At 45.2% G+C, this 13,880-nt stretch overlaps 1 protein-coding gene across 1 annotated transcript in view; it reads right to left on the bottom strand.

Annotated features, from left to right (window-relative positions):
- The window catches only part of LOC310799866 (transcription initiation factor TFIID subunit 4), a gene marked incomplete at both ends in the record, with an annotated part of 142,986 nt that overhangs the window by 74,252 nt on the left and 54,854 nt on the right, over positions 1–13,880 (bottom strand). Inside the window, 2 exons of the mRNA XM_083662467.1 lie at positions 2,528–2,658; positions 13,332–13,501. Of these exons, the coding sequence (XP_083518593.1) occupies positions 2,528–2,658; positions 13,332–13,501 (301 nt within the window). The remainder of the gene's footprint in view (positions 1–2,527; positions 2,659–13,331; positions 13,502–13,880) is intronic.

Below are 13,880 nucleotides of genomic sequence, written 5' to 3'. Positions count from 1 at the left end.
GTATGTACAGAGTTGTTGGGGAGGCAATCGGTCATCGGGGGAGATGGAGACAGAATCTAAACTTCTTACCACAATGTGAGAAATATCAAGACATAAGAGACCATAAGAGAAAATAAGCAAAAATATTCCCCAAGTTCAAATCAATAATTATCTCCCTAGTTTGTTCCTGTGCAATTGAGTGCCATTTAAAGAGAGTGTGATACTGAGGAGAGAGAGTGACACAGGTAGAGAGCAAGTGAAGAAGAAACAGAGACAGAGTGAATGGCAGAGAGAGAGAGAGAGTGAGAGAGAGACATTGGTGGAGGGTGTGAAATCACAGAGAAACAGGTGAAAAGTAGATTAGTTCTAGCTCCATGTTTGGCAGTGATGATCGTCACGGCAGAGAGAGGTGTTTGTCATGGATGGAGACAACAGCTCTCATCTTTTAGCAACAACTCTTATTGAGACAACAACCGCTTTGGAGCAGAAAGAGAGACAGTTTATTGGCTCAAATGTGGGGCTGAATTGTGTTAAAAGCCGAAGAGAAATCTAAAACCAATAAGTGTGCTGTGTGCGTGTATACCTGGGCTTTCACAGTCATTAAAATATTAAGTTAAGAAAGGTAAGAACAGCATCATCAACCCATATTTTGATCCTATATGCAAACTGCAGAGGATCCAGTGAATCCTCCACTGCAGAGGATTCACCATTGACACCTTGTACAACAATTTCTAGCTGTGGAGGGGTGGAGGGTTTTCAATCTTATCTGATCAACCTTAGATTAAACAAAAAAGTATAAACATTATCAGCTAGCAACTTGTCTGATTTAAAACCACCCAATTATATAGGTTGATTACTTTTCCTCTGCATGCCTGTCATGACTGACATACCATTTCCAGACAATTTTCAGATCATTACTTTTAAAACTTCTCCTCAATTTTCTCCTTACAATGAAATTTTGCTTTTTTTTTTTTTTTATCTCATCTCCAACCAGTCGCTTTGTCTCTCAATTCTCTTCAATACTCCCATTAAAAAAATACTTGTTTCTTCCTAATCATTACTTTCAGGGACTCTCTCTCACACTTAAAGGGACAGCTCACCCTAAAATCCAAAATACATGACCCCGTTACTCAAGATAATCCACAGACCGTGTTGTGAGCAGTTTCATGTAGGAACTATTTTCTTTTGCAGTCTCGTGTAGGAACTAGCTAGCAGCTAGCGGCTGTAGTTCGGTCAAAAGAAAATAGTTCCTCCACGAAACTGCTCATAACGAGGTTCTGTGGATTATCTTGAGTAACGGGGTCATGATTTATGGAAAGAGACATTGCTGCTGTTGAGTTTTTCAAATGTATTTCTTTGGCACTTTGAGCACCACATGCCGAGTGCCATCCAGTTCCATTGTATTGGAGAGAAGGCAGAAACTCTGCGGCCGGTATCTCCAAAACTCAGGCAACTAACACAAAACTATATAGATGGATAAATAGCACAGCAGGTGAGAGGGGATATATGTATTTTGGATTTTAGGGTGAGCTGTTCCTTTAATCTCTCTATCGCTCTCTCTGCTCCTATCCGTGTGTACGCGCAGGCGTCGGGCCGGGTTGTGCGATCGAGTGTGTGTGTCTCTGCGCGCGCGCGTGTGTGTGTGTGTGTGTCTCTGTGTGTGTGGATGTGAGAAGCCCGGTGTGGCACAGAGCATAGAGTCACATCAGAAGCAGCCCCCCCCCCCCCTTCCTCCTCTGTGATGCGGTGCTGATGCTGCCCCCCCCCCCCCCCCCCATCTTTGTTGCGGTGCTGAGGCTGCACTCTTGCCGTAGCGCCTGACGCCGACGCCCGCTGCTGCGCTTCTGTCTTTCCTCCATCTTTTTCCCGCTGATGTCAACAGAGTGGCTTCACGCCTCTCACACGCCTCATTTACAAAACCACCCAAAAAAAATAGAAGGAGACAAGAAGAAGCACAAAACAAGATGGGGACAGCTGTAGCTGTAGCGCCCCCTCCCTCCTCCTCTCCATCCTGCCTTCTCGCTGTCAGGGAATAAACACATTTTCAAACCCCCCCCCCCCCCCATTCTCTCAACTTACGCCGGGGTTTTTGGTTCGTAGTCGAGATGGATTTGTGCTTTATCGTAAAGCAATTCGTTGTGGTTTTGTGCCGGTGTGCTTAGACGGGCACCTTAGAAGGTTGTTTTTTTTACCTAAAGTTTTAACTGACTGACTGAGTGAAAAGTCTGAGCTATCCTGTTCGTCAACTTAAGTGCAAAAAAAGGTTTCTCGTATAAAAACCGTTATGCGTTTGTGCTTGCGGCACTCTTCTGTTTTTAAGCGTGCGTGCGTGCGTGTGTGTGTGTGTGTGTGCGTGTGTGTGTGTGAGACAGGTGAAGAAAGACGTGTGTGTATGATCAAAATGCGTGTGTATGTGCATGTCCATACTTGTGTATGTGTGTGCCTGAGTGTTTGTATGCATGTGTGAATGTGTTGCTGCATGCGAATACATGTGAGTGTGAGTGAGAGTGTGTGTGTGTGTGTGTGTGTGTGCGTGTGTTAGTCTTACCTTACAGGAGTCCAGTCTGTGCTGTGCGATGGTCGAGACCTTCTCCACGACGGTGCGGAGCCGTGACTGTGTGGCGTGAGAGATGAACGTCACTGCCTCCATGGGGACTTCTGTGACTCCAAACTTCTTAGCTGTGAAAGACACACACACACACAGACACACACACACACACACACACACACACACACACACACACACACACACACACACACACACACACAAACTTAGTATATCATTGTCATATTAATTATGATACCTGGGTTGTATTACCTAAACAAATGACACATCTGGTAGCCTCTATCTCACACCAGTATTTTTTTGTGCTAGTGCTTCTCAAAGTGAAGACCACATTTCCCATAATCCCTGTTGTAGTTCTGTCACAAACAGGATGCAACTACTTGTCCCCCTCTCTCACGTTTGTTTACTTCCACTTTACTAACGAGAATTAAAATGCGAGAAGCCATTTTCCAGCCTTTCACTGTTTTGTGTCATAAACCAATATCCCTCTGTGCCGTAAAGCAATATCTCACAAACATTTCATAATAAATGCAGTTTAGAGGCCAGTAAGAGGCTGCCAATCTTCTCAACAAGAAGATTTGTTTGGATTTTTACGGCAGCAAAGAGTATGGAATACAAAGTATAAAAACAGAATGATATATCATTAACAGAACATACTGTATACACAGGAAAACAGCAAATGGGGATGATGGAAAAATACATACAACAAAATTACACTTTAACATGTTACATGCTTGGAAAATGTTTCGATTTTATTCTAGGCATTTAGCATTTCCAGACACTTGAATGATCACAAATGGCTTAAATTCCTAAATCACCAACAGTATGAGAAAGCAAGAGAGAGACAAAGTGACCGCCTACTTCCTGCTTCAGCACTGTACCAGAGATTTTCATCCGCTATTTATTTTCCCATAGACATTTCGTGAAATGCTTATAGAAATAGTTTAACTTGTTCAAACCAAACAGTTCAGGTATATTTAGAAACAGGAGAGATCACATAACATTTCACTCGGACCAAAATGTAAACAAATTGCGGATTTAAAGAAAATATTTTTTCAATGTCGTTTTTTTCCCGTTTTGGTCCGAGTGAAATGTTCTATGGTGTCTCCCGATTCTAAATATAGCTGAACCGTTTGGTTTGACGAAGTCAAACTATTTTTATAAGCATTTTACGAAATGTCTATGGGAAAATAAATGGCGGATAAAAATCTCTGGTACAGTGCTGAAGCAGGAAGTGACGTTCACTTTGCCTCTCTATAGTAAATAGGTCAATGGTCAGAGGCCACAGCACCCTAATCTATATTCAAGAAGAAATAGAAAAGAAATAAGAAAAAGATAACAGCTAAACAGGTTGAGGGCACAGAGAGAGAAACACACACACACACACACACACACACACACACACACACACACACACACACACACACACACACATATTCGCAGAGAAACTCTTTAAGTTAGTAGAACATGCAATTAAAGTTAATTTGCTTCACAGTCTTAGTGCACATTCCAGTGTGGCTTCACTGGCTAAGCTCCTTCATGTGTGTAAACGACATTGACCATCTCCGTTCGAAGAAGAAGAATAAGTTAGTTTCCTTGGAGCGAAATTCATGTGAAGCAACAGAAAGGGAAGAGAGGACATAACTTTGGTCGGGTTACTATCTGTTTTCAACTTCCTTTTTTAAATTATGCCATTAACATAATTTTCTCTCTGGCACCCTTTTAAGTAAACCACGACAATTATTTAAATCAGCTGTACAATACATATACCCCTCACCAGTGCCTGCCTCCAAACGGATGGAAGGAGCAACGGTTAGCCTGATAATTAGCGTGAAAATACATGTGGCGGTGTCAAAAGGTAATACAAGAAAAAACACGAACACGCCTCTGCTTCCTGAAAAATAAGGTCTTTGAGAAACATTAATATTTCAGAGAACGTTTAAGGGATTGAGCCGAAGAGAGAGCCACGTCTCTGTGAGCAACGCAACCCATTCTTCATCTTGTGATGATACAGATCATTATTACCATTAACCTGGTGGTAAAAGAACTGCCTACATGGATTAAGACTGCTTTAAAATTAATTTGAGTTTCGAAAATTATGTTCATGCCATTTATTGCTTTAGTTGGTAGTTTAGAGTGCAGAGAGACGGGATTAGATGAAAGAAAGCAATTTGGTGGACACGTTGGCCATGTTCAGACTAGGAGGCCAAATCTGATTTGTGAACTTGAATGACCTATTCATGATTCTATCCAGATTTGGTTTCATGAGTCTGGACGCTTCAAGTCTGATTTGTGTCACTTGTCCCAAACCACATGTGGAGGTAGTTTCCAATCTGCTTTCGACTGATGTGACTTCAGTGTGGACGCGCTGATCACCCAAATCAGATTTGAGAGTGTCTTTTGCAGCGGGCGGGGACTTGAAGAGCAGAGAGCAGACATGCAAACACTGCCAGAAACATTTAGGCTCATTGGCTCATTGTATCTGGACACACAGATCCGACTTGAACACTTGGCTAAATCAGATTTGTGGCAGTGCGGACACACTCCCAAATCAGATTTGGGAAACCAATCAAGATAATGATAATTCATGACTTTAGCAGCAAATCGGATTTGCCTGTGATGTGAACATGGCCTTTGACTCAAACTGGCTTAAGGGCAAATTGATGGTTACTGCGGTGTCCGGTGTTGGCAGTGCGCGGGGGTCTGCGCGGTGAGGGCGCAGCTCTGCAGGGGGTCTGCGGGGGAGGGGCCGCATCGAGCTTCCTTTAACGAAAAAAAAAAACTCTGCGGATACCTCCGCAAATGCTAACGGTTGATAGTTAGTTGTTAGTTCCGAGGCTGATTGGCTAATGGTTGATAGTTACTTGCTGGCTACCAGGGAAGTATTCTATCCATGCAAACCGACACATTGAGGGCCGGTTCTGTGCTCTCTGTGACAGCTGCGCTGTTACCGCATTTACCAGGAAATGCTGCTGTGCCTCTGCAGAGACTTGCCGCGAACACCGGACACACGCCGATACACCGGCTTGGAATCTACTGTCACACATCTAGAACCATGTTTTAATGTTTTTGACTCAAGTTAGGATAATCTGCTGCTTAATTAGCCTAGCTTGCCCGTAAAAGTCTCCTTAGAGTTGCCTATGTGTGTAAAGGGAGGGATGCACTGTACTGTACTGCTGCAGCAACAAACTTTGGCAGGTTCCTAGAGCAAAAGGACATGTTTGGGGGGGAAATGAAGCGCCGCATTGGCTTTGGACTTGCGGAGAGAATTTAGAGTTGTTGTTGTAATACCTCCCTCAAGACCTAGGGGGCACTATCTGCAGTAAACTGCTCTAATCTAGGACTTCCTGGTGAGAGGCTTGATAGAGGCCTGAATGATGTGATTCTAGGTCAGTCCCCAGACTGAGGCAAGGGGGGTAGGAGGAGGAGGGCGCTGAACCAGAGCTCTGTTACTTTACTTTTTTGTAAATAAATAATTTTCGTAATTTTTTAACTTCTAGTTTATTGGTCTTTGTTATGTTAGAATAGTAATTTGACCACAGACTCCTTAGTGTGTGGAGGCTTACTGGCAGAAATATGATTATGATCAAATCTCATGTGTTTGCTTGTGTTGCCATGGGGAAAACAATATCCTTTCTTTCCATTGCTTTTGTTTAGAACAGTTGAACCAAGACGTTTGTCATTATTGGCTCACTGTCATGTCAGTTAAAACACTGGAGAAGTTGGTCTGTTCACGCAACACAAGCAGAGCAAAAAGGACAATGGCCCTATTCTGGCCTCTCTTCACTGACTTTCATTGCATTTTAGAATTGATTTTAACATGTTATTTGATTGTAAAGCCCTGAATGGGCTATCCCCAACTTAAATGTCAGACCGCTTAAGCCCCTAGCTAAGACAATCTCCAGGCGTCTTTGTTTTCCACCATGGAGCTTCTGGCTGTTCCTTGTCGAGGTGTAAGCTCAAGGATGACGGTGCCACGCTGCCACGGCCGCTAGACTATGGAACAGCCTTCCCCCGCGGCCCCTAGACTATGGAACAGCCTTCCCCCACGGCCCCTAGACTATGGAACAGCCTTCCCCCACGGCCCCTAGACTATGGAACAGCCTTCCCCCGCGGCCCCTAGACTATGGAACAGCCTTCCCCCACGGCCCCTAGACTATGGAACAGCCTTCCCCCACGGCCCCTAGACTATGGAACAGCCTTCCCCCTCTGCCCCTAGACTATGGAACAGCCTTCCCCCTCTGCCCCTAGACTATGGAACAGCCTTCCCCCACGGCCCCTAGACTATGGAACTGCCTTCCCCCACGGCCCCTAGACTATGGAACAGCCTCCCCCTCTCCATCCCCACACTGCCCAGGCCCCTAGACTATGGAACAGCCTTCCCCCGCGGCCCCTAGACTATGGAACAGCCTTCCCCCACGGCCCCTAGACTATGGAACAGCCTTCCCCCACGGCCCCTAGACTATGGAACAGCCTTCCCCCACGGCCCCTAGACTATGGAACAGCCTTCCCCCACGGCCCCTAGACTATGGAACAGCCTTCCCCTCTCCATCAGATCTCCCCCCTCCGTTGACTCTTTCAAGTCCTGGCTCAAAGCTGACTTTGATACTTCAGCTTTCATCTCATGCTGATTTGTCTGGTTACATGTCTATGTCTCGTGTTTCTCCTCCTCTGACAGTGCTGCTATACTGATGATGCTCCATGCTTAGTGTGATTTTCTCTATTTATTGACTTTGAGGCTTTCCGTTGCAAAGACAACTCGCTCTTTTCCAGTTCAAACAGCTAACGTTGGTGTTAGCAAGCAAAGTGTGCGAACGTAGCGACTGCCCCATTCTCCCTGGCTGTCATGTGCCAAATAATGAAGCTAACTTACTAGGGCTGTGAATCTTCACTGGCCTCACGATTCGATTCGATTCAATTACGATTCAGAGGGCTACGATTCGATTATAAAACGATTATCGATGCATCTCGATGCATCTTAAATCGATGCATCACTTTTTTCCCCAATACATGATTTATTTTTTCTTTTTGGAATTTGGAATTGCATTGTATTATGATCCATAATTAAAATAAACAAATGCATGTACTTCCATTATATTTTATTCGATTATAAAAATGTATATATATATTTTTTTATAATCGATTTTTGACATTTGTGAATCGATGCAGAAGCGTGCACGTCCGCATCGCGATGCAACTTATAACTAAGTAATAACTTACTAGGCTACCTGTCCGGGATGGGTAACTAGAAAATTAGTAAGGTATGATTGAGCACAGGGGGGGGGGGGGATGGAAACTGATTTTGATAGACTGAGTTATATCACTAAGTTGTCCGGTAGCAGTTCAATGTAAGTCTTGAACCGTTTCTTCCGAGAGTGAACATCCAGCTACTGTAAGGTGCACTCTGGTCTTCTCCGGGCTCTGTCAGACTCCTTGGCTGTTTTTGCCTCCTCTGTCAAAAGCTTCTCTGTGGGTTTGATTGAAGAGGGTACAGCTGTTGGGGGGGTAGTGTTTTTCCAATGCTCCTACAGCCGCCTACCATTTTCACTACCTTCAAGCTGTTCATTCAAACTGCTGCAGAGCCCGTCCTGATTGGTTGATGCCGCGCTCTCACTCACGTACATTTCAGAGTGGAAGAACGAGATGACATCTTGTTACTAACAGCTTGGAAGCGTTCACGTGTTTAACGCCCGCACCCAAAGAAACTTTTATTCATCAGCCGTATACGAATTGCAGCAGACATGACTTACTTTTTGTAAGCATAACTGATGGTATTAGTGTGAATAATACTGATAACATTGGTTTTTATTAACTTGGACTGGTGACATGATTCACTGCAGTGTTTGGTGCCTGTATCACCACATACACCCGACCAATTTGTAACACCAAGTTGGAGATATTGGCCACAAAAATTCCACTTGTAATTACGACTAGGAGGCTGACGTGAGCGGTTTTTCCCAGTTGGCAGGTCGTATTTAAGGCAAGTCTGACATGACGTGAAGACAGCATTGCTTTGTGCCATCCAGTTAGTCCTATACAATTTGTGGGACACATAGAAAGTTAAGTGAAGTTATCCTTTATTTATCCCCGTGGGGAAATTCATCCTCTGCATTTGACCCATCCTCTACTAGGAACCTTCCTAGAACTAGGAGCAGTGGGCAGCCGCAGTGCAGCGCCCGAGGGACCAACTCCAGTTCTTTTTCCAGTGCCTTGGTCAGGGCCACTGACAGGAGTTATACATGTCTTTTGGTGGTGGGAGGAAACCCGGAGCACCCGCAGAAAACCCACACGAACACGGGGGAGAACATGCAAACTCCACAGAGAAAGGACCTGGGACGGACCGGGGTTCGAACCCGGGACCTTCTTGCTGTGAGGCAACAGTGCTAACCACTGAGCCACCGTAATACAAGAGAATACCTGCAGACAGAATAGATTAATTTGCTCTGCAATGGTATCATCTTTCTACAGCCATTACTCTGCTGTGCTCAATTCATTTGAGAATGCTATTGAGGTCCTATTCTACACGTAGCATTCTAATATACTTTTTTAAGGTCGTACATTTATTTATTGTAAGACTTTTTCTTACTGTGTGTGTGTGTGTGTGTGTGTGCGTGTGTTCGTGCGTGCGTGTGTGTGCCTACGTCCTTGCATTGGCGTATGTTTACGTGGGAGTTTGTATGAGTGCAATCCTGTGATTGTGAATGCACATATGTGTGTGTGTGTGTGTGTGTGTGTGTGTGTGTGTGTGTGTGTGTGTGTGTGTGTGTGTGTGTGTGTGTGTGTGTGCGTGCATGCGTGCGTGCGTGCGTGCGTGTGTGTGTGCGAGTGTGTGTGCAGAGCTGGACCTTTGAGGTACCAGTGGACTATCATTTACTTTGAGGAGCTTTTCTGCAGAGCTCCAGCTGTGCCTGTGTTCTGGTCCCTGAGATTGGGAGAGGGGGGGGAGAACTACCTCCCACCAGCTCAAGGACAAGCCTGAAGACTGATGAGGGGAGGGAGGGAGGGGGGATAGAGAGGGACTGAAAACACCAGTGTGTGTGTGTGTGTGTGTGTGTGTGTGTGTGTGTGTGTGTGTGTGTGTGTGTGTGTGTGTGTGTGTGTGCGTTTGGAGGGGATGAATAAAAGAGAGCAGAGGAAACATGAGACAGGGAAAGACACCTTGAAGGACAAAAATCAGAGTTTGGGGGACTTGCCTCATCCAGACCTGGAGCCCACCTATTGAGGGTAGAGATGGAACGATATGAAAATGACCAAGTGACCAAAAGGATCACGGTTATCAGTAACAGTTTGTTAAAATGTGCTGAAAATGTTCAAAAAGTACTAATACACTCACAGAAATCATTTCAGCAAGTTTTGAAAACTCAGACCCAAAAAGCCAAGGATTGATACACTCACTGACATAATTTCTCCAAGGCTGCACGTTTGCATCTGGGAGACGGTTGCATCAACTTTGGTTGATGATGGACAGTATTTACCATGTTTTTTTCAAAGCACTGTAATAATGGTAACTCACGGTACCGCAGTTTTAATGATCATGAAAATCTGAAACGGTGCGGTTTTCGTATCACGGTTATCATTCAAACCGGTTATCGTTACATCCCTAATTGAGGGTGGGCTCACACACACACACTAATGAGGGTTTCCAACTACCAAGATTGGAAGTTGGAAACCCTCATTAGTGTTTTGATTGCACCTCTGTTTACCCTGCCTTTTTTACACAAAATGGCCCCCGTGAAAAGGGTCAACGTGGAGTCAGGGAGCAGAGCAAAGGGATGTCGGTACAGTGAGGAGGAGCAGCCGAGCCCGAGTCTGACTGAGTGGAGCTGGCAGGCCGGGGGAGCCTCCCTCGGACTGCTGTCAGCTGGGAGCACGGCGAAGGCCAATCACTGACACAACAAAGCTGTGCAAGTGCCACTTCCCCAGCAGGGGGCGCCCCGGCCTCCTGCCCGGCGCCACGCTGTGCGCACACACCCCGGAGCAAAGATTTACATTTTTAAAACACGCCCTTGTCCCCCGAGGGGACGGGGTAACAACCACGCCGAGGTAACCACATCACGAAACATGACCTGCGGGCATCGCTGCTACACCCAAGATACTTTAATTGAGAAGAGACGAGCCGAGGGCGCGAGACTCCCCGTAACGTGGAATTGACCCGATCTGACGCGCACGGGTGAGATGCACTTTTATTTCCAGTCACTTTTATTTCAAGTCACTTATTGTCCTTTTCACAGGTTTGCTAAAACGTGGAGCGAGGAGAGCCTAAAGTGTATCACAAGCAGGGCTGTAGCTAGGGTTTTAGAAACACCTAAGCCTTTTTCAGACATACACTAGGGGTGTCAAAATGAATCGTATAATCGATGCATCGCGATGCGGACGTGTGAATCGAATCGACTCGTTGACAGATGAATCGTTGGATCGTTTATGTTTAAATGTCTGTTGACATTCAGATTTGAAAGCACTTTAAAGTAAAAAAAGGGACTTGATATTTATCTGACTGCTTGTATTAATTGATGAAAAAGTAGCCATGTGCAGTAATAGTACAGAAAATTGAGGATTTGATACTTGGAGCTGCAATGCTGTTGGAGCTGTATCGAGATGCATCGTGGAATCGAATCGAATCGTTGACAGATGAATCGTAATCAAATCGAATCGTGAGGCCAGTGAAGATTCACAGGCCTAACATACAGATGACATTTCTTACACAGATTTGGTGCGAGATTTAACCATTTTTGACCACTCAAGAATTGATAAAAAAAAAAATCAGTTCTGAAAATTGCTCAGAAACCCCATTATTGTCAATATACCTAGGAATGCGACGTATCCCTTGAATGTCCTCGGTGTCTAGTTGTGGTTTTAAAGTTTCACAAGGCTGTGATTATCCTAGAGGTCACAATAGGTAATTTTATACAGTGATGATGTCAAGTTTGGAGAAATGGTCTCAATGCAATGAAACGGCTACGATAAGGATTAACATCATCATCACACATGAATACAATTGGCTTCCTTGAATCCACAGGAGTCTCAGCTTTCCACTCAAACCCAATTTATGCAAATCCAAGACTGTTTGGGGACCCCCGTATATGCAGAAATATTCTAATAGAATAGGCAGAAAATAACATATTTATAGCCTACTGCAGTGTTTTTCAACCTTTTTTTGTGCCAAGGCACACTTTTGACATTGAAAAAATCCCACAGCACACACCGCCCATCCCAAATGTTACAGAATGAAACGTAGTAGCATCGTAGCACGCCGCTGCGAGTGCGAGCTCACCGCTTTTGCTTTCTTTTGACCCCGCTTGTAATGGACTCTTCATCAGGGTCTGGAAGGACCACGTTGATCAGGAGGATCAAGTCCAGAGTCTGTGTTTTTCTTCTTCTAATGTTCATTCATCTTTGTGGTTAGCATTGTCACTTGTTCTAACCCCGTCTACCTGCGTCTCTTCTTCTCTTCGATTGCTTGAACGTCATTATTAGGCTACTAATCACGTTATCGCCACCCACAGGCACATCTGCCTGTGGTGGCGGTGCCTATGGGTGGCGGTAGCGCTCAACGAGAGCTGTGTGAATTCAATTATTTGGTTTGGTGCAGCTTAAGTTTTATGGATCAATTAATTGAAATTGGACAATTTCCCACCTGACGATGTCTCACGGCACAGTGGTTGAAAAACACTGGCCTACTGCATGCAAAAAAAAAAAGCATGGTATTTGCCAAAAACTGCATGGGATTAGCATAAGGTGGGCATGTCTGTAAAGGGGAGACCCCATAGAAGCAATTCTCATTCAGATATCTTGAGGTGAGAGAGGTCAAGGGACCCCTTTGAAAATGGACGTGCCAGTTCTTCCCTTGCCAAAATTTCGCCCCCTTCCTGACAATCTAGCATCAACACCATGTTACTTCTAGCAGCTAAAAAGGGGAAACGGCGACACCATCAGTCTCATGTGAGTGACGCCGCAAACAAAGACCTCCCTGACTGTATCGATTAGCACACGCAATACAATATTCACCCAAAAAGATTGGAAGAAGAAGAATTTAAAAAACAAAATCTAAATCTGGCTGCCGAGTCTTGTTCCTCGAACTCTGTTCCTTTAGTCCAGAGGACAATCTGACAGCCAGCCTTCAAACGACAAGACCATCAAGCATTGATGCGTGTGCCTGAGGTCCAGTGAGTTCAGACAGCCACTGAAGAATGCATTGAAGGAGCTGAAAGACTTAAGTGTATCCAATTTAAACTGAGGCCAAACAAGAAAAGGCTTGGCCCCAACCACTGAAGGAGGACAAAAACAATCCAAACTGTCTTTAGTGATGACACCATAAATGCAGAAACATGTTCCATGTTTTAAGCACTGTCCTTCCCTGACAGGCCTGGATTCTACAGATGTTTTTGAGTGTCTAAATCCGAGGTTCTCAAATGCTTTTCAGCCAAGGACCCCTTACGAGATAGAAAATATACCGGGGACCCCCTCATTCTGATTTCTGATTTTGGGCTAAGCTTAATTGTTTCCACGGTAACGTGCTTGACTTTTAAATTGACAGGTTTGTTAGATTAGAATGTAATCCATGAACCATTTTAGATTTAAAGCATAAAATGTTTTCCTTGAACTATGAAGCTTTGGCAAAAAAAAGGTTTCTATTGTTATTTTCCTGAAAACTTTTCGCGGACCCCTTGGCAGAGTTCCACGGACCCCTGGGGGTCCCCGAACCCCCATTTGAGAACCACTGGTCTAAATAAGCTCTTGGCCAGTGTCACATGGTACGAGAGGGGGTGGGTGGGTGCGCTTGCTTCACCTGTTTCCAGAATGCGTGTGTGGAGCAGGCCCGGGTGGAGGAAGGCGTGGTCTTTACATGAGCGGATGTGCGTGCCCACCAGCTCCGAGTTGGTGGCCAGGATCCGCGCGCTCTCCTCGTTCAGGTTCACCCCGGCCATGGAGGCCACGTCGTTGATGTCATCGTCGTCCCTGAAACGTGAGAGATGGAGGCTTATCGAAATATTGTGGGACACACGGGAAAGCATTGCGTACTGGAAAACATTACAAACTCCAGTTGACCACGTAGAGTCATAAATATTTGTATATTTATCCCATTTTTATCCCCGTTAGTGCTAATTTTAATTTATTCATCCTGGTTGCTGCTCCACCCTCTGCCGATCTGGGGAGAGCCGAAACTGGCTCCATGCTTCCTCCGAGACATGGGCAGTAGCCAGCTGCTTCTTTTCACCTGACAGGGGAAGCTTCACCGGTAGGACATAGCACGTGGGAGGATCACGCTATGCCAACGAGTTCCCCTCCCTCCGAACAGGCGCCCCTAACGACCAGAGGAGGAACCACATCAGCGACC

This window comes from Poromitra crassiceps (assembly GCF_964638095.1).
Source record: "Poromitra crassiceps genome assembly, chromosome: 28".
Lineage (NCBI taxonomy): Eukaryota > Metazoa > Chordata > Actinopteri > Beryciformes > Melamphaidae > Poromitra > Poromitra crassiceps.
The sequence above is the reverse complement of the archived record's forward strand: the minus strand, read 5'-3'. Positions and strand labels throughout refer to the sequence as shown.